Source organism: Neolamprologus multifasciatus, chromosome 23 (assembly GCF_963576455.1).
Source record: "Neolamprologus multifasciatus chromosome 23, fNeoMul1.2, whole genome shotgun sequence".
NCBI lineage: Eukaryota > Metazoa > Chordata > Actinopteri > Cichliformes > Cichlidae > Neolamprologus > Neolamprologus multifasciatus.
In genome coordinates this window covers 25,053,940-25,080,694 of record NC_140460.1, presented here as the reverse complement: position 1 = coordinate 25,080,694, position 26,755 = coordinate 25,053,940, and the positions used below count along the sequence as shown (strand labels likewise).

At 42.3% G+C, this 26,755-nt stretch overlaps 1 protein-coding gene and 1 pseudogene across 4 annotated transcripts; both read right to left on the bottom strand.

The window, feature by feature from the left end:
* Positions 1 to 167: 167 nt before the first annotated feature.
* LOC146491672 (xanthine dehydrogenase/oxidase-like) lies at positions 168 to 6,005 on the bottom strand. Of its 3 annotated transcripts, XM_085151695.1 has the most exons (11): positions 5,883 to 6,004; positions 5,607 to 5,798; positions 5,297 to 5,524; positions 4,782 to 4,877; positions 3,523 to 3,726; positions 3,400 to 3,452; positions 3,208 to 3,322; positions 3,024 to 3,089; positions 1,361 to 1,549; positions 1,095 to 1,262; positions 168 to 817 (listed from the first exon to the last, which is right to left on the bottom strand). In XM_085151695.1, exons 1-11 carry the CDS (start codon positions 5,958 to 5,960, stop codon positions 767 to 769), a joined length of 1,440 nt encoding a protein of 479 aa, XP_085007821.1. In that variant the 5' UTR covers positions 5,961 to 6,004; the 3' UTR covers positions 168 to 766. The 3 variants fall into 3 exon arrangements, with proteins under 3 accessions (XP_085007821.1, XP_085007823.1, XP_085007822.1); XM_085151697.1 differs by lacking the exon at positions 5,883 to 6,004; XM_085151696.1 differs by lacking the exons at positions 168 to 817; positions 1,095 to 1,262; positions 1,361 to 1,549 and adding an exon at positions 1,727 to 1,879 and having other exon boundaries at positions 5,883 to 6,005.
* Positions 6,006 to 9,814: 3,809 nt separating this feature from the next.
* LOC146491671 (aldehyde oxidase 1-like) lies at positions 9,815 to 25,991 on the bottom strand (annotated as a pseudogene). Its single transcript, XR_014872254.1, has 23 exons — positions 25,899 to 25,991; positions 21,727 to 21,784; positions 21,227 to 21,323; positions 19,931 to 20,039; positions 19,569 to 19,695; positions 17,404 to 17,465; positions 17,204 to 17,282; positions 16,329 to 16,409; positions 16,058 to 16,203; positions 15,784 to 15,876; positions 15,512 to 15,663; positions 14,021 to 14,114; positions 13,813 to 13,922; positions 13,481 to 13,665; positions 13,236 to 13,398; positions 13,082 to 13,159; positions 12,828 to 12,985; positions 11,185 to 11,311; positions 10,981 to 11,103; positions 10,693 to 10,789; positions 10,495 to 10,619; positions 10,228 to 10,361; positions 9,815 to 9,902 (listed from the first exon to the last, which is right to left on the bottom strand). The product of XR_014872254.1 is annotated as an aldehyde oxidase 1-like (transcript).
* Positions 25,992 to 26,755: the final 764 nt, after the last annotated feature.

Sequence of the window (26,755 nt, the reverse complement as noted above, 5' to 3'; positions counted from 1 at the left end):
GTTGCTGCCATGTGAGTGGCTGATTAGGCATTTCTTTTAATGAGCAGCACAACAGCTGTAGCCAGTGAAGATCATCCTTGTGGTGTGATCATCCTCATGTACCAGTCAGCATGGCCTTAGTCTCTAAAGTGACTGAGTTTATCCTTAGTTTTAGAGACACAAAAGGTGGATTTTCATTGCTTTATTAAACATAATTTATGTTTTCCCTTCTAAATCAAGCATTCAAGCACAAAACAAATCAATGCCTTCAGACAAAACCAAAGATCAAGTGGACGATCGTCTCACATTTCCCATAACACAGAATAAATCTAATTCAATCACAATGTTGATTCTTTGTGTTTAAAATTAATAAAAATGAGTAACACATCTGCGGGCTGAAACCCACTTGGGCCACAATTCTGGTTACATTTGGTAACAGAATAACTTAAAAAAAAAAAGATTTATAAAAGATTAAAAACTAACTGTACTGTGCATGTGGTGGACCACCACAAAAAAAGAAATGATCATCGGACTCTATGACAGATTCTGTGCAACAAGTGAAACATGCAGTCTTAAAGGAAACTCGACTGCACAACAGCGTTAACCATGTGTATTTGACTCAGTGGGCAGGTGTGACGTGTGCATCTCAGTGATTTGTGTTTAGCTTCTGAAATCTTAAATTCAATGATACAATAAAATCTGCAAAGCTGTTAAACACTGAAGTGGATTAAAAGCACCTTTGCCCCGCGGCAAATGATTAGTTTAAAATCTTTAGTTTGATTCAGTCTCAGATGTCCAAGGCCCACGGCTTGAAAGACCCTGGTTTGCTGGCTGGAACCTGGAAACAAAAATAATAGGAATTAATGTGTAAAGTTTTGGTGTTCAAAACAGTTCTGCACACCATCTAACAGCATTCCCACAGGTATGAGCTTCCTGCCATCACTCACGGTGGCCTCTCTCATTAATATGAGCTGAATGTGCTTAAAATTTATGTGACAGCTGAACTCCTCGACCTTTCCTGTCTGTAAGCATAAATTTACAGTTACAGGACCTGAAGTTTACAAACTGTCCCGTTTAGGCGAACTCCAGATTGTGTAGCTGACATGTATAGTTACCTTCTGAGTGAATGGGGAGGCAGAGGCTAAGCAGGCCCTCTCTGGTGTTGCAGGGGAGTTTAGAGAAAAGGGTCCCTTCAAACCAGAATCGGAGCGAGCAGCAGCCACGGCGTCTTTGATGGCGAAGAACACGGAACTGCCCAAGAAGAGGGTGGGTTCTCCAATACCCTGCACAGGAGACGAACATCAGCAACGCAACACACCAAGTACGATAGAAAACTAAAAGACTGAGGTGTTTGGAAGCAATCTTCCTCCTTGTGTCCAACCTTTGAAGAGTAGATGGCGTAGGGGTTGTCAGAGTCGGGCAGCAGGTAGACGTTAAATTGGAGCGGCACGTCGCAGACCGCTGGGATCTTGTACTGAGACGGTCCTCGAGTGTACAGCAGCCCGAAGGGAGAAAACTTCAGCTCCTCCAGAGTGTAGAGACCCAAACCCTGCATGAACGCTCCCTCAATCTGAGAGAAGGGAAGAAATCAAGGAGAGAGACGTTGTTAATTACTACTCTCTGCTAAAAGTTGTTTTTTACTGTTTACTGTTTTGTTGTTTTAAAAACACTGGGTGAAATGGGTGCAGCCACTTACTGACCCGTGCAAACGGTCTTGAGTATACATATCGATTGGGGGGGGGGGGGGGGGGGGGGGTTTGAACAGTTCTAACAAACCTGAAGGTCAGCTCAGGTAACTTTTGGCTCTGGACCTCTGGTTCCCCCTTTTTAAATGATTAATATTGCCAAGGTTTGGTTGCAGACAGCCCTCCGTGAACCTGGTTTTGCCAGAGTTTTCTCCCTGTTAAAAAGCAAGTTTTTTCTTTTTTTACACCAAGTGCTTACCCATAGTGGGTTGTTTGATTGCTGAGGGTTTCAATGCATTATTGTAGGGTCTTTATCTTACAATATAAAGCACCTTGAGGGGATTGCTGTTCTGATTTGGCACTATATAATAATTTGAACTGAATTACTTATTTGGTGTGACCACCTTTATTCTTCAGCACAGCCTGAACTCTTAGCTTTGTCATGTCTTTAATAGGGGTGGGTTTTAATAATCGATTCTGGCTTGGATAACGTGATATCGATTCATTAAAATCCTGAATTACAGCGCTGTTGGCCGCTGTTTTTTTTCCCTTTTACTTACTTCTGAAAAGAAAACCTAATTTCTGCCGTTCAATACTGAACAAATTTAAACTTTTTAAAATTATACAAAATGCAAAACGCTCAGCTGTGTCTCTAATAAAACTGCTGTAATTTCAGAGGTAATGTTCATATGTTGATTAATGGTTTTCTTTCGTTTTTGGTGCACTGCAGAATATTTTTTATAAAATCCCAGGCCAGGAAAAATCACCTTCATGTTTTTCTGCGTTTTATCCTCAGCTACAAAGGCCTCTGCTGTGATGCACACACCTTTAATAAAGTCTGGAAAGTGTCAGCTTCCTTTTTATAGATACAAAAGTATGTTAATGTACTGATCTGAATTATAATATTTCTGACTGTCTGAGGCAAAATTTCCCAGATTCAAATCTAATTGAATCGAATCGATTCTAGAAATCAGTGACAATACCCAACCCTAGGCTTTAAGTAGTCTTCAGGAATAGTTCTCCAGGCTTCCTGAAGGACATTCAAACCTCTTCTTTGGATGTTTCTGCCTTTTGTTCTGTTCTCTGTCAACATGATCCCACACTGCTTCAGTAATGTTGAGGTCCGGGCTCTGTCGAGGCCAATCCATGACTGATAGTGCTCCACTGTGTGTTTTTCTGTCCAGGTATGATTTTACTGCACCGGCAGACCTTCAGAAAGCCCAGAGAACTATTTCTCAAGAACACAAAGTCTGGCTCCAGTCTTTTACACTGCACATGCTGTTTACATTGTGTTGGTTAATGACACTGAAACAACTGCCAGGCAGTCATGCAAAGATGTAAAATGGCCGTGGGTCTGACCTGGCCCATGTCCACAGATGGGTTCACACTTTTGCCGATATCCACTACGATGTCAGTCCTCAACGTCTGCAAGAAGCACAAACATGAAAAGAAAACAAAAAAAAAAAAAAGATTCCTTTATTTTCTGGAAATATTCCTCTGTTTGCAGCAAGTGGCATTCAGAGTCGAGACCGTGCAGACAGACCCTGTATTCTCCAGTGAGGCAATCCAGCTCCACCTCGGAGCAGCTCACTCCGTAGGTGTAGTAAGCATAAGGCTGGCCCTCCATCTTGTCCCAGTCTACGTAAAGGTCAGGACCTCTGAGGACAAAAAGGAAGAAACAGTCACTCACTGCTACTTCATCCATTATGGGTGTGGGGGGAGATTTCTATCATACTTGTAAAATCCAGTCGCTGACAAACTGATCTTCTCCATAAATGCTTTTTTGGCCTGTGTTCAAAGAAAAGTTATGTTATTTAAATGCTCCAAATCTAACAACATCATTCAAGGATTTTCGTACCCAGCTCTCCCAGGTTCCTTTGGGGTTCTTCTTTCTGATTGGCTCCAGTCGCTGGTACAGAATCTGGCAGGCATCTTTGACTGCCATGCCGTTAGCATCGGTACCAAAGGACGCAGCAGATGGGCAGGTGTTGGGAACGGTGTTGGTGCTGGTTTCACTGATGTAGATCTTTGAGGACGGGATGTGAAGCTCCCGGCTCGCAATCTAACAAACAGAAAAAGCCAGACCCCGAAAGGCATAAATCTGGTGTTTTTCTGCATTTTTGTAATACTAAAGCACAAATCTGGCCAAAGACAGACCAATAAAACAAAAACAGCAGTGACACAAACTTTACAGTATTTCTAATGTTCATCCTCTTAACGTCAATATCTGCAAATATCTCAAAACTACAACCAAAAAACCAAAAATAGTTTACTGAACATTTCTGATACATAAGCTAATAATTAACACCTCTTGGCTATGGAGGGGAAAAAAATAAAATAAAATCCCTGCTCATTGCAGCCACAGATGTCCTGTGGTGCGACCTGGCCGGTGAAATTTGCACCTCAAACAGTGCAACTCTCGGGAACTATTTTCAGTGGCGGATAAATTAAAATTGGTGCCCTCTTTGCATTTGTGGCAAAACGATGGTGAAAGCGAGGGTAACAGGAGGTAAACCTTTGTAAGCAGGTAAAAATAAAAATTGTGTCTACTGCTTCACCAGTGTGCTGCCTTCACATGTTTTCAGTGCTACAGTTATCTCACGCAGATTATCCAAATATAATGGTGTTAAACATTAAACTGGAAGGCTCTAATGTAATATGCAGCAATACAGTTCAGCTGTTGTTTTTTAATCCACCCAACAATTGTCTTCTTATCTTTTAAATAGCATTAAAATAAATGCATTTATTGTGTGATTCTTTAAGTCTTTATGCTTATTTCTTGATTTTGATGCACAAAATGAATTTATTATTTAACTATTTTTAACATATTCCTAATTTATACATCCCAATGTCCTATTTTTTCCCCATGTACTCCATTTATACAGTCTAAATTTGACAATTGTATATTTACATTGTACATTTATATAGCTCAACATGTGTTTCTTATTATATTTATAAGATTTTTACATGCATACATTAACAGTAATTAATTTAAGTTAACCTTTGAGTTCATTTGTTTGTTTGTTTTTTTTTTTTTTTTCAATACTTAGACAAATACATGATATTTTGTTATATACACATTTTTTGTTGTTTCCAGTGAGGTGCTTCACACAGTACCTGCTGCATTTTCGTGTGGACTCCCTGACCCATCTCCGTCCCACCGTGACTCACCAGAACCGAACCGTCTTTGTAGATGTGGACCAAAGCTGCAGCCTGCCACAAACAAAACTGAACTAAACAGAAGCAAGCAGCTACTGAGCTGTAACAACTACAAAGAAAAAAACACAAAGACCCTGAAACAGGCTCTTGTCTTTACCCACAGGACTTGAGCAGAATTGGCTCTTTGGCTTCTGTAAGCTGTTAAAACCTAAGATATATTCTTGCAGCGTGTCATTCTGCAAGACTTCATGAAGTCATTATGACATCACAGGGTGTCATGCAGTGTTGTACAGCTCTCTCCATGCCCTTTTGCATGATCTATTACTAGATATGGCTTCTTTTTGTATGGCGCCAACAATGAATGCAAAATTTTTGCTGACTTTCACATCAGCAAAAACTTGTGAACATGAGCACAAAACTCTGGAAACAGTTTACATACTCCAAGCCTGCAGGGACAGAATAAGATCACAGACCTGATTAAGGAAGCCATCTGCAAAGGCGATGCCGTGTTTGATGGGGATGATGGAAATCCCCCTCTTCTTCCAGCGGTTCTGCTCGTTAAACTGCTCGATGGTGCCACGGCGGGCACTGTAGTCAGACCGGCGCTTGCACTCTTCCCAGCAGCGCAGCAAGTTCTCGGGGTTGAACTCAAACTTGTAGTGGGTGGTCGAAGGGCCCCTGTACATGTTCATCTCCCGAATCTGATGAAGGATTTTAAACATTTAATTAGATGCTGTTTTGTAAACCCGGTCGAGCTTGTGGCAGGAGAGGATGGAGGGGAACCTTGTCGGCGGGGCATCCCAACACCATGGCAACGTCGTTGATCATGTTCTCCACGATCAGCAGGCCCTGGGGCACCCCAAAGCCCCTGAAGGCAGTGTTTGATGGCAGGTTGGTCTTGCATGCGGTGCCGCGACCTCGCAGATTGGGGATGTTGTACGCGGTGTCCATGTGGAGGACCATCTTCCCAGCAATCTGCAAACACCACAAAATCCACTCTTACGTTCTTTGGCGTTTCACTTACTTTTATCTCCAGTAGCATTTCCTTTTTCCACTTACCAATGGAGACTCATCTGCAGTGTTGCCACTGTTGGCAAAGAACTGGAAATCTGCAGCAACAATCTTCCCATCATTCATGAAACCCACCTGAAACAAACGGCAGTCAACAAGTCAACAACGCCTTTAAAATTACACATCTGAACCAAAGAGTAAAACAGTGAAATGTGGATTATTAAATATTAGGTCTCTCTCCTCCAAGTCTCTGTTAGTACATGACTTAATAATTGATCAACAAATTGATTTACTCTGCCTTACAGAAACCTGGTTGCAGCAGGATGATTATGTTAGTTTAAATGAATCAACACCCCCGAGTCATTCTAACTACCAGAAATCTCGAAGCACAGGCCGAGGGGGCGGTGTGGCAGCAATTTTTCACACCAGTCTATTAATTAATGAAAGACCAAGACAGACTTTTAATTCATTTGAAAGCCTGATGCTTAGCATTGTCCACCCCAGCTGTGAAACTCAGAAACCAGTCTTACTTGTTATCATCTATCGTCCACCTGGGCCTTACACAGAGTTTCTGTCTGATTTCTCAGACTTTATATCTAATTTAGTTCTGAGCTCAGATAAAATAATTATTGTGGGTGATTTTAACATCCATGTTGATGCTAAAAATGACAGCCTCAACATGGCATTTAATCTGTTGTTAGACTCAATTGGTTTCTCTCAAAATGTAAAAGAACCCACCCACCACTTTAATCACACTCTAGATCTTGTTTTAACATATGGCATAGAAACTGAACATTTAACAGTGTTTCCTGAAAACCCTCTCCTGTCTGATCATTTCTTGATAACATTTACATTTACAATAATTGATTACGCAGCAGTGGAGAGTGGACTTTATCAAAGTAGATGTCTTTCTGAAAGCGCTGTAACTAAATTTAAGAATATAATCCAGCCACTGTTATCATCGTCAATGCCCTGTACCAACACAGAGCAGAGCAGCTATCTGAACGCTACCCCAACAGAGGTCGATTATCTTGTTAATAATTTCACCTCCTCACTACGTACGACTCTGGTTACTGTAGCTCCAGTGAAAACTAAGGTCTCTAATCAGAAGTACCTGACCCCGTGGTATAATTCTCAAACACGTACCCTAAAGCAGATGACTCGTAATCTGGAGAGGAAATGGCGTGTCACAAATTTAGAGGATCATCATTTAGCCTGGAGAAATAGTTTGTTGCTTTATAAGAAAGCCCTCCGCAAAGCCAGAACAGCTTACTACTCATCACTGATTGAAGAAAATAAGAACAACCCCAGGTTTCTCTTCAGCACTGTAGCCAGGCTGACAAAAAGTCAGAGCTCTTTTGAGCCAACCATCCCTTTAACGTTAACTAGTGATGACTTCATGAACTTCTTCACAAATAAATATTTTATCATTAGAGAAAAAATTACCAATAATCATCCCACAGATGTAATATTATCTACAGCTACTCTTAGTTCCATTGATGTTAAGTTAGACTCTTTTTCTCCAATCGATCTTTCTGAGTTAACATCAATAATTACTTCCTCCAAACCATCAACGTGTCTTTTAGACCCCATTCCTACAAAACTGCTCAAAGAAGTCCTGCCATTGATTAATTCTTCGATCTTATATATGATCAACCTATCTCTAATAATCGGCTATGTACCACAGGCCTTCAAGGTGGCTGCAGTTAAACCTTTACTCAAAAAGCCATCTCTAGACCCAGCAGTCTTAGCTAATTATAGGCCAATCTCCAACCTTCCTTTCATATCAAAAAATCCTTGAAAGAGTAGTTGTCAAACAGCTAACAGATCATCTGCAGAGGAATGGTTTATATGAAGAGTTTCAGTCAGGTTTCAGAGTTCATCACAGCACAGAAACAGCTTTAGTGAAGGTTACAAATGATCTTCTTATGGCCTCTGACAGTGGACTCATCTCTGTGCTTGTCCTTCTTGACCTTAGTGCAGCATTCGATACTGTTGACCATAATATCCTATTAGAGCGATTAGAACATGCTGTAGGTATTACAGGTATTGCACTGCAGTGGTTTGTATCATATCTATCTAATAGACTCCAATTTGTGCATGTAAATGGAGAGTCCTCTTCACACACTGAGGTTAATTATGGAGTTCCACAGGGTTCAGTGCTAGGACCAATTCTGTTTACATTATACATGCTTCCCCTAGGCAGCATCATTAGAAGACATAGCATACATTTTCACTGCTATGCAGATGACACCTAGCTCTATCTGTCCATGAAGCCAGATAACACACACCAATTAGTTAAACTGCAGGAATGTCTTAAAGACATAAAGACTTGGATGGCCACTAACTTTCTGCTTCTTAACTCAGATAAAACTGAGGTCATTGTACTCGGCGCTGAAAAGCTTAGAAATATGGTATCTAACCAGATTCTTACTCTGGATGGCATTACCTTGGCCTCCAGTAACACTGTGAGGAACCTTGGAGTCATTTTTGACCAGGATATGTCCTTCAACGCACATATTAAACAAATATGTAAGACTGCGTTCTTCCATTTGCGCAACATCTCTAAAATTAGAAATATCCTGTCTCAGAGTGACGCTGAAAAACTAGTTCATGCATTTATTACTTCCAGGCTGGACTACTGCAATTCATTATTATCAGGATGTCCAAAAAACTCACTGAAAAGCCTTCAGTTAATCCAAAATGCTGCAGCAAGAGTACTGACAGGGACTAGAAAGAGAGAGCATATTTCTCCTGTTTTGGCTTCCCTTCATTGGCTTCCTGTTAAATCCAGAATTGAATTCAAAATCCTGCTCCTCACATACAAGGTCTTAAATAATCAGGCCCCATCTTATCTTAATGACCTTCTAGTACCATATCACCCTATTAGAGCACTTCGCTCCCGCTCTGCAGGCCTACTTGTTGTTCCTAGAGTATTTAAAAGTAGAATGGGAGGGAGAGCCTTCAGTTTTCAGGCCCCTCTTCTGTGGAACCAGCTTCCAGTTTGGATTCAGGAGACAGACACTATCTCTACTTTTAAGATTAGGCTTAAAACTTTCCTTTTTGTTAAAGCATATAGTTAGGGCTGGACCAGGTGACCCTGAATCCTCCCTTAGTTATGCTGCAATAGATGTAGGCTGCCGGGGGATTCCCATGATGCATTGAGTTTTTCCTTTCCAGTCACCTTTCTTGCTCACTATGTATTAACAGACCTCTCTGTATTGAATCATATCTGTTATTAATCTCTGTCTCTCTTCCACAGCATGTCTTTTATCCTGTCTTCCTTCTCTCACCCCAACCGCTCGCAGCAGATGGCCGCCCCTCCCTGAGCCTGGTTCTGCCGGAGGTTTCTTCCTGTTAAAAGGGAGTTTTTCCTTCCCACTGTCGCCTTGAGGCGACTTTTGTTGTGATTTGGCGCTATATAAATAAAATTGAATTGAATTGAAAACTAAAAAGTTTAAAGATCTTTTGGTCACAACCTTTCAAAACTGAAGATGAAATCCTTTAAAGCCCACATTTGTAAACCACCAAAAAAGTAAGAAATGTAAGACAACTCTTTACAAAAAAAATACTGGAGCTACCTCTCAACCTCCTAGTAGATACACCTATGGTATTGATTTAAAACTCCTACATCGCTTCTTTGAGTTACTGGAGTCACAAACTTAGGCATCCACGTTTCACGCCTGCTCGGTAGAGTGCCGACAATACCACATCAGTCTTTACAGCTGAGAGACAAACACAAACCTCTCTGCAGACTCTGCTGCACCTTGGTTTTGTCCTACATCACACTGTTTCTCACAATGTTTGAATAATTAAAGCGCTGGAAGGCTCCCCTCACACAAAACACTCAGAATCCTAACCAATAAATAACGATAACAAGTATATTTGAAATTCAAAAGTAATTTTCTTAAAAAAATAAAATCAAAACAGTGGGCAACACCTAAAAATTAGAAGGTATATCCTGTGTGCTTGGTTGTACCTTATATTTTCCCCAGGGTGGGATGTCGGCCTCCTGTAATGAGCATGTCCTCGCCGCGCTCCAGGACACAGCGGACGGCTCGATTGGTCCTTTAAACAGTTATAATAAAAGAAAACAAAATGTAAGAACTTTCCAGCTTCTTTTTCTTTATTAATGTCTCTTCAGGCCTCAGTAACACAGGCCCAGAGAACGAAGGTAAGCTACCCTTAGCAACAGCCAGCTGCTAAGGAAATTGTTGTATTCCCCACTAGTTGGCCAGTGGCTACAGAGATGGTGCTGAAACAAAAACCTACTTGCAATTGCTTTGGTAACGTAGACCTTTTACTTTGAAAGTGAACGGCCTCTGTCAGATATTTGTGTCCTGGAGGTTACCGACCAGCCTGTGTGAAAGACTTGCTAATCCTTTGGACTCACTTCCAAGCAGCCACCGAGGTGATAGAAGCCAAAACGGTGGTTCTGGTGATCTTCCCTCCAAAGGCTCCGCCCACTCTTTTGACATGACAAGTGACTCTGTTGGATGAGATGTTCAACGTCTCGGCAACAGCATCCTGCACAGAGAGATCCAACCCACCTGCAGCTCTGACTTGTCTTTTATGTTCAACATGTCAACATGTGAGCAGTGGTGAGCCATTAGTCCCTGAGTAACTCTCAGGTTCACTGACACACACCTGCTCCATTTACCTGAATCAAAGTTGGCCACTGACTGGAGATGTAAACGTTGAACTCCATCTCCTCGCCGACGGGAACCACCAGCATGCTCTGCGTCTCCATGTAGAAATGCTCCTGGCCTCCAATTCGAATCTCCCCTGAGGATAAAACATGCAGAGTTTAAAAAGAAAAAGCAGACGTTTCTTCCGGTTGTTCTCAAACAACTTTTACCTTCATAAACCCTGTCGACAGTTTTAAAGGCTTCAGTCACATCTCCCCTCTGAAGCAACCGTCGTGGTTCAAAGTAAGATGACTTCTCGACGGCTTCCTGTCACAAAAGGTGTGACGTTGAAAAGTTTACCCATCTGCACTTGTAGCATTTTCTCCAGTGAATTATCAAAAAACAGAGCAAAACATCCCGAGTATCAATGCTTGTGATGTAAAGGAACAGAAACAGTTTTACTACTCAAACTATAGTATTCCCCATGATGCAGATGCTCAAAGGGTAAAAAGTCAAACCTCGATGGTGAAAATGGGGTCGGGCAGGTCTTCGTAGCTGATCTTTACAGCTGCTGCTCCTCGTTTGGCGTGCGCCTTCGTGTCGGCGACCACCGCACATATCATCTGACCGATGCACGACACCTGCAGATATGGTGAGTGTCGTTATTTCCCAATTAGGGTTTAAATATGAGTGAAGAGCAGCGGGTGTGCAGAAGGCTCTACCTCGCTCTCGGCAAGCAGCTCCTCATCATAACCGCAAAATGTGCGGACTTTCTTCCCGGGAATGTCTTTGGTTGTGATGACGTCGACAACGCCGGGAAGCTGTAGGGCTTCGCTCACATCCAGCCCTCTGTCAGACAGCAGACATCAAAATATCAGCATGAAAACACCAGAAAGAGCCTCTTTTTCTGATGTAAATGCACTAAGCCTCGTTATTTAAAGATAATTTAATTCAAAAGCTCCAAAGTGCAGTTTGTCTATGTTGACTAGGGTGGGGCGATTGGATGAACATGGGTGATTTATTTATTTGCCCATGAGTGAGTTTGCTAAGAATGATGGAGGTTTAAAGCCAACCTCCCCCCCCCAAAAAAAAAAAAAACAAAAATCCACATTGGCGACTTTTCTTTTTTAGTGCTGTCAACATTAACGTGCCATCACCACGAATTAACACAACTTGATGCGATTAACAATTAACCCAGCTGGAGCGCAGACTGACTCAAAATCCCTGAAATGTCTCCATCAACGCATTTTGGCAGTTTGTTGAGATTTTGTTCATTCTGCACTCCAGATGGGTTGAGAGCATTAAAACTTTTAATCGTGACGACCGTGGGGGAAGGGGGGGGGGGGGTAATTAGTTTGTCAATGTTTGGACTTCTTCTGTGTTGTAAACACCCAAATCAGACCGTGCATGATTACATTGCTCCGCCCATCAAAAAGTCTGCGCATACGCGAATATATCACCCATGGGCAATTGTTGGACTGACAATTGCCGGTTGGAAAATTTTTTACATATCGCCCAACCTTAATGTTGATTGCAAAAGTGAAACCGACAATAATGCGCCAAACACTGCAGTTCCTCTAGTGACCACTTGAGGCTGACTCCAAGCATGAGTCAGTTGCCATAGAGTCCCATGTTAAAATGTCTGACTTTACAGCAGAATTAAACATCTTTACAGCCAGATACAAAATATAACTTGACTCCTTCATAACTGCACAGGCATGATTTTCTTTAACATCCCTTGTCCAGTATATCCACCATCCCTCCTCTGCATATGTGCAAACCATCATCTGCCCCCCTGATGCACTGACTTGTAATGTCAGTGACTCCCAATGAAAGTGTTAACATCGCCAGATCTGCTGCCTGTGTCAGTGACACCATCTGTCTTTGGAAACAAAGCACACACACACGCACACACACACTAGAGGTCATCGTTCAACTATCGCCATCTGGTGGTCTTTGGATAGAATACAGGTTTATAGATTGCTTCACATTGCTGACGTGGAAGCCATGTTTTAAGGCTAACGTTTTAAAGGTTAAGCAAATCTGTGTCCATCTGGCTGCATTGCTCTGCCTTTCCTGTCACTTCCTGCAGCTGATCATGGTCTTCATGTTTCCTGTATGGATCCATTATTTTGCATTTCTATTGTTCGCGCAAATGTATGTCACTCCACAGCCCTGTGGAAGTCCTGCAAGACAAAGCAGGAAACCTATTATGCAGTGCAAGCAACAGAAGAATCTGCTTTTTAGTGCTGCCTGTGTGAAGGGACCACAATTACTTATGCTGGTGGACAAGACACCTCCTGTGGCCATTAGAGGAACTGCAGTGTTTGGCACTTCCTTGTTGGCGTTGCCATTTAGTGCTTACGTGATCTTAGCGTGTGGTCGGGAGCTGGTGACCAGCATGAGGAAGAGCTCGCCCTCTATCTTTGGGAGGTCATCGCAGTACACAGCCTCGCCTGTGGCCTGGCTGATGGCGGACCGATGCATCATGGGACGCCCCACTGCATCGTGGTTACTCTGGTCCTTTGAGACAGGTTGATGAGGAAGAGGAAGTAGTCGGGTTTATGAAGAAAGCACATCTGTTTTTGAGTTAAACCATTCTGAAAGCCATTTTGTAACCTGGAACTCCTGCAGGCCAGGTTGGATCTCTCTGGGTAAAGGTTGCATCTTCTCAGGGACCTCGTCTGTGATCACATTCTGTAAAAACACATTTAAGTCAGTTGGATTTACCACATTACCCTGCACTATTTCTTTAAAGTAGATCTCTTTGTACCATTGCTTTGAGCTTGTGCAGGACCTCCAGGTAGAATTTGAAGAGCAGACTAAGAGTCAGAGACCTACGAAACTCCACCTTCCCTCCTGGAGCTGAAGGAGGGAGGGCCAGCTCTTCCAGAAGGATGTCGTAGGCTTGGCCGAGGGTCTCGTCGTCCCACGGCCTGAAGGGAAGAAAAGCAAATCAGCACAAGGTGAGAAAGTAATGAAGTAAAGTAGAGAACGGGGAGGGGAAAACAAAGAGACCTCCTGATGATGGCCTGGCAGGTTTTGGCTGCACTGACTGTGGTCGGGCCCATCCCTCCGTAGTAAATACTGACATCCTGAACCACTCTGGAGCTCTCTGAGAACATCACCCTCATCCCGGCTGTCACGGTGGCGAAGGAGGCCTCCTTCCTCGGTGCGTGGCGTAAAGCCTGAACAAACTCCCCCTGCAGGTGAGATGAGGTGCAGCACTAGTAATCGTTTTCTCTTTAGCACATAATCTATGACAGACGCTCACAGCCACACAGTAAAATGTATGTCACCACTGTGGAGGAGACGCATGTTCTTACAAATAAAGAATAAAGTTTGTGTACCTTTCTGGAAAAGGGGATGAAAACGGAGACGACAATCTCCTCCGGCTGCAGGATGACTTTCCCAAATCCCACGAAGAAGTCCTGATTCAGGGGAACCTCTCGTCTTCCTCCTGGTGAATTCATAGAGTTAAAGTTGCTTTTTGTTTATTCATCACTTATCTTTGATTTTTTTTTAAATACACTTAGCATAAAAGTCCTGGCGACTCACCACTGGAAATCACGCCGACTTTGCAGTTGCCGGCAGCCAAAATGGGGTTCAGATCCGAGTTGGGGTACGCACTCACGATGTTTCCTCCCAGAGACTAAATGCAGACACAGGACACATTAAACTTGTACTCAGAAACAAGAGAGGAGATTATAATCAGTTTAAGTTTTAATTCAAGGCTTTGAATTTTAGTTTCTTTGAAGCCAGCCCTCTTTTTGTCTTACAGTGCCCCCTCATGCCCACAGCGAAGATATTTCTTCTTTGTCTAGCTGATTTTTTGCATGACGTCTGACCCATGAGGAAATGTTCACTATATCGCAGTAGTATTTCTCATCATCTGCAGTAGACCTTCACTGGCTGAGCTAGCATGAGCGCAGCTGTGCCCTCAGCTTTGGCCACTCAGGCACCATTTAAACAATGTTAGACCGATGCATGAAACGTAACATCTTAGGAGCTTTTTACTTTCAGTTCTATGGGGAATTTGAATGTGGTGTTGGTTTGTTGATGTTGTGCAGCAACTGTTTGACTGGTTAACCGGTTCCTGACACACCAGTCACAGCCGTGCACGGCAGCTGCAGCCATTACAGATCAGCCCTGTAAAATGAGCAACGGGCTCCGAGTACCTTCTGGAATATGTGCAGAGCACTACAGCTCAGCAAAAAATGCTTATATGCAACAAAAGCAACACTTGCACCATCGCCTCATGGCAAGAAGGTCTTGCATTTGAATCTACAGTGGGGTCTTTCTGCATGGAGTTTGCTTGTCCTTCCCAAGTCTGTGTGGGTTTCACTCCGACTCCCTCCCAGAGCCCCAAAAACATGCACGGTGTTCGGTTAACTGGTGATTCTAAAGATGTCAATGTGAGCATGAATGGTCATCTACGTGTTGGCCCTGTGACATTGAAAACAGATAGATGGGTACAGACAGGCTTAAAAATCATTTAAAAATGGCTTCATTCTCATGCTTTAGTCAAGCTCAACTGGATGAACTCCAACAGGCTTCTGCACACAAGACTTCATCAGGGAGTTTCATATTTCACAAAAACAATGAGCCTTTTCTGCTCGCCCTCAGCTAAAATGCAACATGTGGTGAGAGGAACGCACCAGCACTGATGCACAGTGTCCACAAAGCAGCAGTCCACGTTATTCAAACTTAAGTCTATGTTCCATAAGCAAGAAACCACAGTACCAGTTACAAATAATATGAATACATCTCAAAGAACAAGGTGTATTAAATGTTCAAATAAATATGAGCATATATCAGCTGAGGATCCTGCATCAGGATGATGTTAAAACAAAATCCTATGAATACTTTAGATTTTTGCTCTTTGTAATTAAAATTAAATGGGACTCTTTCACAGTGGCTAGTTAGTGCTACAGCAAGGGTTAATTTAAGCAATGGAAACAGGATGTGGAGGAAGGGGAAAAATAAATCTAGAAATGAAGTAAAACACGAATAATAACAATCAATGGTACATGTGCGATTTCTCCTTACGGCGACGTTTCGGATCTGCACACTTCCCAGGTTCCCCAGCTGCCGGTTCAGTGCTCTGAACACCTCCGTCTTCTCCTCCGGGAACTGAGGAACCAGCTTCTCCAAGACAGAGTGAAGCTCTGACAAACTGCAGCCCGCTCCCACCCAAACGCCTGCAGAGAGGAAGCACATTAACCAACTTTTACCTCATGCACACCCTAAAATAAACTCATTGCCCGTGCATGAACACCAACAAAGGGCTGGAGCCTCAGGTGAATGTGTAGGTTACCCACCCTGTGGCGTCTGAGAGACCTCGAACAGCTCCTTCACTCTGGTTGGAGAGATGATCAGCGGATGTAGGATGCCTTTGAACTTCATGTCTGGACCTTCAGCACAAAGCAAATAGAGCGGGTTAAAACGATACACTTTATAAAAGCAGGAGTCTAACCAATAATTGATCTAGTTTAGAAACCTGAATTTGATCAAACAATGACAAAGAAAAATCTTTTCTCCATTTCCACTCTTTAAATCATGTTAGAAACACCTCAGAGGGTGTTTTCTGCTGACCTATGTTGGTGTTGCCCATGACCAGGGGAGCTTTGGGATGTTTGGCCTTGAGCTGGATCAGCTCCTCCAGAGAAACCGGAGACACCCCAGGTGACCCTCTCCCCATGAAAGGTGAGTGTTTGCGGGCTCGTTGTATCTGCCATCAGCTGTAGGGAAAAGGGACATTACTGTAGCATCAATAGTTTAACTGGAGCTTTAGATACTCCTGCACCAAACCAGGATGTAAGTGTGAATTTTAAAGACCTTCCTCTTGTTGCCTTTGATGACTTACAATCAGCTGTGGAGGGAAGATCAGCTCCTGTGTTGGATCCAATGGCAGAAGATCCAGTTTGTCAAAGAGCTGAGGCTTTTCCTGCAGACGAAAACACAGAAAAAAAATAAACCCGGATTAACCCCCGTGTGCCTGCATGCACTCCTGACAACCTCAGCATGCTCCTGAAGAGGACTGTGGTGGCTCAGGAACAATCTGTTCCAACTTCTGCAATCAGGCAGAAGGTTCCGCACCATCCAGGCAAGGACAAAGACTCAAGAGGAGCTTCTATCCCAAGCCATGCGGGTCCTAAACCAGAACATACAGCATTTTTACTTAATGTATATAATGTTCGAGGAGTGTGTCGTGATACATTTCACTGCATGCTGTACTTGTATAACTATGCATGTGACAAAGAATCTTGAATCTCCTCTGAAACCTAGGTAAGGCCATCACTGAACTCCTTAACTGTCTGTGGCTCCATGTGGCAGTGTTTGAGGCACTGACTCATTAAGTCTCTGAGGTTCTCACGTGGCTATTGGTCTGAGGAACGTGAAGGCCAATCAGTGCTTCGTCCAGGAGCTGCCTACACACTCTGGCCACACAAAGCCGGGCTTTGTCCTGTACTCTGATGAATCAGGGTCCCCTCAGCATAAAGATGGACACTGATGTCCTTGAAGTTTAACTGACTGTTACACTGTTGATCAGGTGTTCAAGAGCAGTGCATAAAAAGAACAGCAACACCAAATATAAGCTAATGGCTTGATTGAGCAATTAAAGGTCAGAAGAATGTGCTTCATTAAAAGCAGCATCAGTAAAATGAGAGGGAAAACAAGGAGAACCCCCCCGCCCCCCGCCCCAACAAAAAAAAACAAACAAAAAAAGCTCAGGTTCACCTGCTCAGGTTCATCACCATTTTTCTCTCCATTGAGGCAGCAGTTTTGCCGCACCATTGGCTTGGCAGCAGTTGGCTTCCTGTTGGCATCAACGTATCAATTTGTTTATACTCATGTTCTCACAACATTTCTCTCTTTTTATATAAATGTGTAAAAAAAAAAAATAATAATAATAATAATTGCCTAAAATTAGAGTGTACCTGACAGAAGGTCCTGCAGCCTTCCACAATGGGTCGATATCCGGTACACCGACACAGATTACCTGAAGAAACGCCACAGTGAGTTAATTTTACTTCGATGATAAATGTCATCAAAACATATCAAAGCTTTCCCCAACAAGAAGCCGTGAATTATAAAAAGACGTGCGACTCCAGCTACTCTTTGCAACCTGGCTTTGTTCACTACCTGCATATCACACATGAGGGTAGGAATATACATCAACCACAAGGCAGGCTCTTGTGCCATTTTCCACCCTCTCTCATATTACTGTATAAAACATTTTCCCTAACTGTGATGTCCAAGTGAGGTCTGACACAGATTTTCACCACAAGTTTTTAAGAGTAACTAGTTTGCTGTCCAGGCATGAAGCCGAAATGCCACGTTCACGGGAGAGAGAGGGCCTCAAGTACACCTGCAGATGCAACTCAAGACTTAACCCTTTAAGGCCCACCATAGAACCAAGTCCGCCAGAGTTTAAAAAAAAAAAAAAAAACCACAAACAAACAAAAAAACGCTGTAGTGCCATTTTTGGGAGCATTTCAAGTTGCTATACATTAATACAACCGTTATACCCAAATTTCAAAAATATGTATGCATTAAGTCCATAGTAACTACATAAATTGCAAAAAAAGTGCAATAAACCAACAAATAAAATAAATAAAATGAGAATCATCTTTGTTTTGTTTCGTTTGTTTTTATACATATTTCTAGTTAGAGAAATTTCAGAGATCTATCCCTTAAAACTGTAAATGCAAAAAGTTGCACAAAATAGTTTCCAACCACAGGAATTTATTTTAGTGGTTTTCATAGTTTCATTTTTGAGATAAACCAATTTTATATACTCCATGAAAATTATTATTATAATGCAAAATTTGCAAACCAAACAGCCCCCCCCCCCCCCCCCAAGCATGTGCATCAAAATAAACTATTTCCAACAGTGCTATTTGAGTTCTAAGCATCCCAGAAACCATACAGAAAGGCAGTAAAGTCAAACAACAATAAATCTTATTAAATTCCCTGTAGGGAAAAAACTATTTTCCCATGAAAATGATGTCACTTCTGGTTTGGCAGGTAATGGCGGACATGTGATAGTTCGCTCTGACATTTACTCCAGCATAGGAAGTGTTCTGAACAGCTGATCGGATTGGCAAAGCGTGTTTCTGGAATATTATGTTTTTGTTGCTGCAAGTGCTTTTTAATGCAATTTTTGCAAAGCCATATATGGAAGGAAATTATGACCTAGCGCAAGCTGAATGCATGAAATGCAAGTCCTCCTCCGGTTTTATGCAAAAAAAATAAAAAATTTTAAAAAATTATTCCCGCTAGCTTATGTGGTTGCAGTTCTACCGGGATTGAAAAATAGTTATGCAAAACGGAGCGTGCCCGCTTCGACCGGCCTTTAGTTAATCATCTTCAAATGTTTTTTAAAAATAAATAAGCTTTACACAAAAAGTATTTGCGTTTGGTGGATTATACCCATGGAAAACTTGCAGATCTTCTCCGTCAATCAGCTTGTTCTGCACTTGACTCTTGTTGGGTGTCATTTATTGGACTGGATGATTTAAGCCTGAAGAAACCAACTGAGGCCCCACATGGGGCATGTGGATGAACCATACACAGGGATAGCAGCCTGGCAACCTCCTCCTCATGCTGGTCACACACCAATGTGGGATGGCGTCCCATTCTCCAACCAGCATTTGTCAAAAGTCAGCTAGTGTGAGCCGAGTTAGTTATAAATAAACTTAATCTGCCAGCCAACACGCCTTACCTGACTCCTACAGTCTGGATATTTCTGTACTGCAAATCTTTTTTTATTCATCTCAATAAATATTCCCATAATTGATACTGGATTTCCGATTTTCATTAACTACAAGCCATAATCTTCAAAATTCAAAAGAGCCCTCAAGAAAAAAGTAGAAAATCTGAATGCTTTTAAGTCAGAGTGGTTACTCTCCTAGTTTATCATTTACTTCTCACCAGATTATGCTTAAACAAAAAAGTACTGTGTGTTCAGCTGACTGGAGAGACTAGGTGTACCATTTTACTGACAGGAAGGACAAAAGTTGGCAACACAACTATTCAACCGTTTCATGTGACAAACTATGACAGCAGAAAAAACAAACAACTCAAATGAGAGTGAACACACCAGCCAGAGCCTGGGTGATGTCGTCCATGGTGGGCTGCGGTTTGTTCCTCAGCAGAGAGTACGTGGACATCACCATCCCCGGAGTGCAGAAGCCACACTGGGAGCCGTGAGCCTTGGCTATTCGCTCCTGGAAGGACATCATAACCACAAACCTAACAGTTTATCTTGTGTTTGTAGTTGTTCCCCCCCCCCCCCCCCCCCCCCACTTGGTTTACAGTTTGTTTGCATGTAAATAAGTTGGCCTTTAAAATGTAATCACAGAATTAGCCAACCAACTCATCAGGAGGAATGATTTGGAATAAAAGGGAACTTTCCAAATAAACGTAGATGACATAAATAACAGGGGTGTCCCTGGAACTGACCTGCACCGGGTGGATCCTGGTCTTGGTGCTGCCAATGCCCTCCACTGTGGTGACCGCGGCTCCGTGGAGCTGACAGAGCGGCAGCAGGCAGGCGTTGGCTGAGTAATGGCTGACGGTACAAGTAAAGGTGACTTAAGGCAAGTATTAGCAGATTAAGCAGTAGTACCACTAAAACAACACTACATGCACCAGTACTGATTTCTAAAGCTTCTTCTCTACAACTATCTCCACAAAGAAAAGACCTGCACAGAACACCCGAACCCACATCTGACACACTGACCCTTGAGGCCTGGAGCTCCCCACCACTGCTTTAGACCATGTAATAAGGCTGATTGTGGACAAAAAAAAAAAAAAAAAAAAAATCCCCCAAACAAGACAGCTTTAAACTGTTTGGTTTTGTCCTTCATTTTAAAATCTCTGTTCAACATTGTTTCAGATTCCTCTCAGTGTGTGTCCCAATATCTCCTCCTCAGCTACAGGAAGGTGAATGAGTCAACAGACTGTATTGTTTCATTGTCAGGGGAGGGAAGTGACCATTGGTCAACACAGAAGTTCAGTGTGGTCATCCATACCAGGCTTGCCAAGCCAACACTTACACTCTCTCCTGTTTTCTGCAAATCTAATTTCACTTAAAGAGGCTGAGAGATCAACCAACAAATTGATTTTCCAGTCCTAAGGCTGAAGTTGTGCCCAAGGCTTGTGCCTGTCCGTTCGACAACCTCGGACCGTTCCAAACCTCCAACTTCCACCCCAATACCACAGGACTACGAGCCCACAAACTGTTACGGATTCAAATATTGGGGATGGATACAAGAGCAGTCTGAATCTTAAAGTTCATCTTAAACTTTGATATTTGCATTAAATATGCACAGACAGCCACAAAATGACAAAAAATGGGAAAAAAAAAAAAACGAACAATAAAAAACCAAAAAAAGTCAAATCCAGCTGACAACACCCCAGCAGTACAAGGTGGTGTGACGTCGGGGGGGTGGCTGTAGCTCAGGTGGTAGAGCGGATCAGCCCACTAACAGAAGGTCGGTGGTTCAATCCCAGGCTGCTCCAGTCTGCATGCCAAATATCCTTGGGCAAGATACTAACCCCATGTTGCTCTCTGATGCATCCATCGGAGTGTGAATGTGTATGAATGTTAGCTACTTAGCACTTAAGTTTAGAAGTGCTTGTGTGAATGGGTGTGATTGGGTGAATGAATTAGCTGTATGAAGCGCTTTGAGTGCTCGGACAGAGTAGAAAAGCGCTATATAAGAACCAGTCCATTTACCACGTCAAAAAGGATACATGATGGATTTCGTTGCAGGTTGGTAGCGCGACACCATAACTGTGCACGCTCCGCAGCCTCCTCCGCCGCAGCCGTACTTGGTTCCAGTTAATTTCACTGAAGTCACAGTCAAGGATAAAGACAAGTCCACCGAATGCTTACAACTAAGCAATTAACTAGGGCTGTCAGCTTAACACGTTAATGCGCTCATCACGATTAAATTTTTTTAAAACACACTCGACCCATCTGGAGCGCAGAACGGACAAACTGCCTGAAATGCCGTTGACAGAGACCTTTCAGGGATTTTGAGTCAGTCTGCGCTCCAGATGGGTTAATTGTTAATCGCGTTAGTTGTGATGACAGCATTAACGCGTTTAAACGCATTAACGCGTTAATGCCGAGTAACCCTTACACGGGCCCAATCTGCATTAACGCGGATTAGCCCGTTTTAACGCGGCTGACAGCACCAGTATTAACATTTAAACAGCGAAGGTGAACTGAAAACTGGTCTGAAGGATACTCTTCTGCCTGAGGAAGGGCAACAGCATCGTCTCCGGGTCGGCATGGTTCTCCGTCACCTGTTTTAAACAGGACCAAAGAAAATCAGTTCTTCTAACATCTGCATTTATTTTGCTTATACAGTGCTGGGCAAAAGTCTTGAGCCAGCTCTCATTTCTATATACTTTGTTACCAAGCAGCCAGATACTATCCTGTAATACTAAAGCACTCTTGATCAATATTTCTCCTGGCTCTCTAAAGGTCTTTCAAAGCTTTTCTTTGGACACTGACCCGCTTTTTCACTCATTTTCTGACCTACTCCCAGTATGTTCGTTTGGTTGTTAAGCCACTTAACACCAGCCTACAAGTCATTCAAGCATTTAAAAAACAAAAACCCACCGAACCAAGACAATATGGCACCAGGAGAACACACCGAATCGTTTCTAAAATCTCCACTGGTAAAACTTCATAATCCGTGTGGATTTGAATATTTTATTAACCATGTTCAAAGTCACATGTGGATCACTGCCTGTTAATCTAAGTGATAGTTTAAGAGATAGAAAATTCCATTTTATAGTCCCATTTGCGTCGGACGAGAGAGAGACAAAGGGCAGTTGTTACAGTGAATCTGATCAGAAACAAGCAAAAAGTGATGGCACGTAATCTGCACATGCTCATTAGGTTTCTCTCTCTGCCTGTGGAAGACGTGACGAGGTACCTCAAGCACTAAACGATCGCGTGTTGAATGTACAGCATGTTTCTTCTGCTGCCTACAGCTTAGATGACGGTCAGTTTAATGTTAGCGTTTTATCTCTAAGAAGAACAATAATATATAAGACAAGGTGTAACATGGATGGATGTAATCAGGGGCAACAGTAACTCTGAACTGCACCGATGACACTTTACTGTGAAACTGAAATATTCAACAAGTTTACATTTGACATTTAAAAATAATGTGCATTTTTATGATTAAATAAAATTAATCACCAAGCACGACTTGGCCCAGGTGGTGAGAGTTGGTAAGCACACCTCCTCATCACTCATCTTAAACACAGGTACGCCACAGGGTTGTGTGTTTAGCCCCCTCCTATATTCCCTGTTCACACACCGACTGTGTTGCTAAACACGAGTCCAACATCATCATCATCAAGTTTGCTGATGACACAACCATCATAGGCCTCATCACAGGCAATGATGAGACGGCCTATAGAGAGGAGGTGATGGCACTGTACGAGTGGTGCCTGGAAAATAACCTGACTCTCAACATCAGCAAAACTAGAGAGATGATAGTGGACTACCGGAAACGTACAGTAGAGAACACCAGCCCATCCACATCAACGGTGTCAAGGTCGAAAGGGTCAGCAGCTTCAAGTTTCCTTGGAGTCAACATCACCGAGGACTTCTCCTGGACCCTTCACACAGACACTGCTATCAGGAAAGCTCGCCAGCGGCGTTACTTCCTGAGGAGGCTGAGGAGGGTTTAGCCATGAACGCCAACATCACCTCAAATTTTTACAGGTGTGCAACTGAGAGCTTGCTGACGAGCTGCATCACAGTTTTGGTACGGAAGCTGCTCTGCCAGCAGCCGTAAAGCACTACAGAGGGTGGTGAAGGCAGCAGAGCACATCACTGGCACGAGGCTTCCTGCCATTCAGGACATTTACCTCCAGCGATGCCTCCGTAAAGCACACAGCATCATCAAGGACCACAGCCACCCAGCACAATCAGCTGTTCTCCTTGTTAACATCTGGCAGACGTTACAGGAGTCTGCCAGATGCTCGGACCTACAAGACGTAAAAACAGTTTTTACCACCAAGCCATACGACACCTTCAAACACAACACTTAAACACACACAACACAGCACTCAGAAGCTACCCTGCAGCTTCACAAGTACTCTGTTTAATCTGCACTGATGCATTGATATTTTATATTTTAAAAGTGCAATACTGTAATTTTCTGCTGCTCATTCCTGTGCAATATCCCATCTGCCCTCCCGTCATATTTCTTTTTCAAGATTTTCTTATTTAATCACTAGTGTACATATATTTATATTTATAGATACATACATATTTAGTCATCTTTTCTCTTTTACCATGTCTCTCTAATATTTTGCTCCTTACTATTTTTCTATTTTATTTTATTATATTTTCTCCTACTGTATCATGCTGCTGAGTGACTGGCATGCTCGTCAAACACATTTCATTGCAATGTTGACCCTGTGCTAACTTGCATATGACAAATAAAACTGAAACTGAAACTAAAAGTACATAAAATCTAGTTATAGGCTAAACATTTAAGCTAACTTAGATATTTCTACACATTATCACTCTGAAGATTGCTTTCGTTTTTGAGCTATAAGGGGTCAGCATGATGTATTTTACTGTCACATGACTTCTTGCAATAAAAGCATTATAATGTTGTCATCATTAGTGAACAACTATTCAGATTATTCACTTTATTGTAGTATACAAGCACAAGGAAATCTGCACCACTAATTTATGGGCAACCCAACAGCAGCTCGAGAAGTTATAGTTTTGTAATTTCTAATTAGTTTTTTTTTTTGTTTCATTTTGAGGTTCAAAAAAAAAAAGAAAAAGAAAAAGAAAAAGAAAAAAAGAAAGGAATTTAATTTCATTTGTCCAAAGTCTACTGTGAGGGTGAGTGGGGTCAGAAGTGATGCTACGTGAACACTGAATGAGGCGTTTCAGGTGATGGCAGGCAGCTGGGTGCCAAACAGTGCAGTCATCTGCTTTTACTACCTGCTGCAGAGCCCTTTGTTCAGGTGCAATACCACCACTGGTGGTTACAATAGAAGTCGGTGAGGTATTGACCTGTTACGACCTGCTCAGGAGGTGAATAGAATTCAGGGACTTCTTTGTCTTACAGGCGGTTTACAGAGACTCGTCAGATCCTCAAGGATTCTCCAAGTTACCTGCTCGCACCTCAGCACCACTGATGAAGACGGCGTCCTGTCCACTTTTCTTGACGTCCTGTAATCCACCATCAGAGTAAAGGTTGTTGGTAGAGCCCCATGCCTTCTAATGTTGGATCTCCTCTCTGCAGGCCACCTCGTTACTTGCCAGTCGACCTACGACTGATGTTGGATGGGTGGATGTTGGACACACGTGTCTAAATAAGAAGTGTGAACTGACTCGACACACAAACTTGAAGAGCACCTGTGCTTTGGTTGCACATCCTTCCAGCTTGAGGTATTGTTAGGGCGTTTTCAAACCTGTAGCTTGTTTACTCTGGTCCTAATCAGCTGATGAGTTTGTAAACTTGTAGCTTTTGGTTAATTTTTTCTCTGGTGAAAACAAAAGTGACCTCCAAGTAAACACAATTGCATCACTACAAACAACGTGAGAACACTGAGTCCGCTTCATTGGCCGGATGGTTTTGGGGCAGGAGCAACGAAAGTGAGAACAGGATGAGGGGGCTGTGTGAGAAAACTGAGGATTTAGGTTCCTTTCACAGCTGGTTGCTAGCCCGTATAGACCTTTGCCCATCTAAAGCACCTCCATGCATTGAGAATACAACGCATATGGGACGTTTTTAGCTCACATGTGTAATGTACACCTAACGATTACTGTGTTCACACCTGCATAAATACACTGCAAGAGGTGGAGAATCGACTTGACACCGCACGTGTGAAAGCACCCTGAGCCAAAAAGTCCTGCACCGAATCTCAGGATCTTGTTTTGAGGCCAAGATGGAGAGGTTTGAACGGTGTGGTACACAAAGAAACTGTCACTCAGCGTGAGTCAGCCAGATGTTTTCTCTTTGATTTGCAGAACTTGGCCTGCTTTCAGTTTTTTAATTGCCCATTTTGTTTCTCTTTTACAAAACCGTAATAACGTGAGGCAGTCCCTGTGGTGTGCTTGCACTTATTCTGCAAATGCACCTTACCTTTTCAAGAACCAATATAGATGACAGCTTTCTAAGAATGTCTCCTTCTTCCTGCATTTTTGTTCACTTCGCAACATGTTTGAAGGTCATTACAACTCCAACTTGCAAATGTTTTACTCAGCACTGCTGCTTTACTTTAACTCACCTGTGCTTGTCTAAAAATGATATTAAGAGTTTTGCTAACAGCAGCGCGAGGTAAAAAGTCACCTCGGAAATTGCTAACTGTGCAGATTTTATCTGTCAGAAAACAAAACGGTCGCTATGATAACATTAACTCTAAACCATACCTTTTTCCCGTTGATAAAGAAGCACAGAGCACCTCCTTGCTTTCCTGCAGACATCTTTCAAGTGCGTAACTAAAGGCCGTGACGACGACTTTTATAAGGAGGCAGCTCAGCACCCCTCAGCGCTTCCGTCTGTCTGACACTTTCAAAATAAGATGCTTTATTCTGGTTTCTTTGTGTAACACCTCTGTCGGTACTCTTCAAAAGTGACGTGAAACCCAATTAATTAAACTTAATACGAATAAACTAAACTCAAATTAATTTGCATGTAATTACTTAGTTTACAAATAGGACATAATAATTTTTTAGAAATAAAATTTTAACCGTTTTGAGCTTTCTCGGGTGTTTTGGTGAATTGCATAAGCAGTTGTGAAATTTTATTTTGTTTTTTTTTCCTTCTGGAAAAACAAAAAAAAACATTAAAAAAGAATAACTCAAAGCTTTAAAATGAAATAAGACTTGACTTCTATTCCCAAAAAGTGGTGTTTTTCTGAACCCATCGAGTTTCAACTTGCAGGACCTGACTTGTAACTCCCGAAGTATTCCTTAATTGTTAAGTTTCTTATTTATTTATTTATTTGTTACTATGAGCACCTTTTAAACACTTTTCTCTTGCACATCCAGAATGAAAACACGTGAAATATGATGGAAAAGTAAACAAGGCTGTAAATCAAATATTTTCTTAGGGTTGCCTTGGACTCTGGTCATAAAATGAGAAAGCAAAAAACTGTATCAGAATTTGAGCATGAGTCCAACACCAAACTAATAAAACAATCTGATACACATATAGCAGATTTACAAAAAAAAAGAAAATACTTTATACCCATACAGCAATGACTGACAGTGGCAAATAAACACCA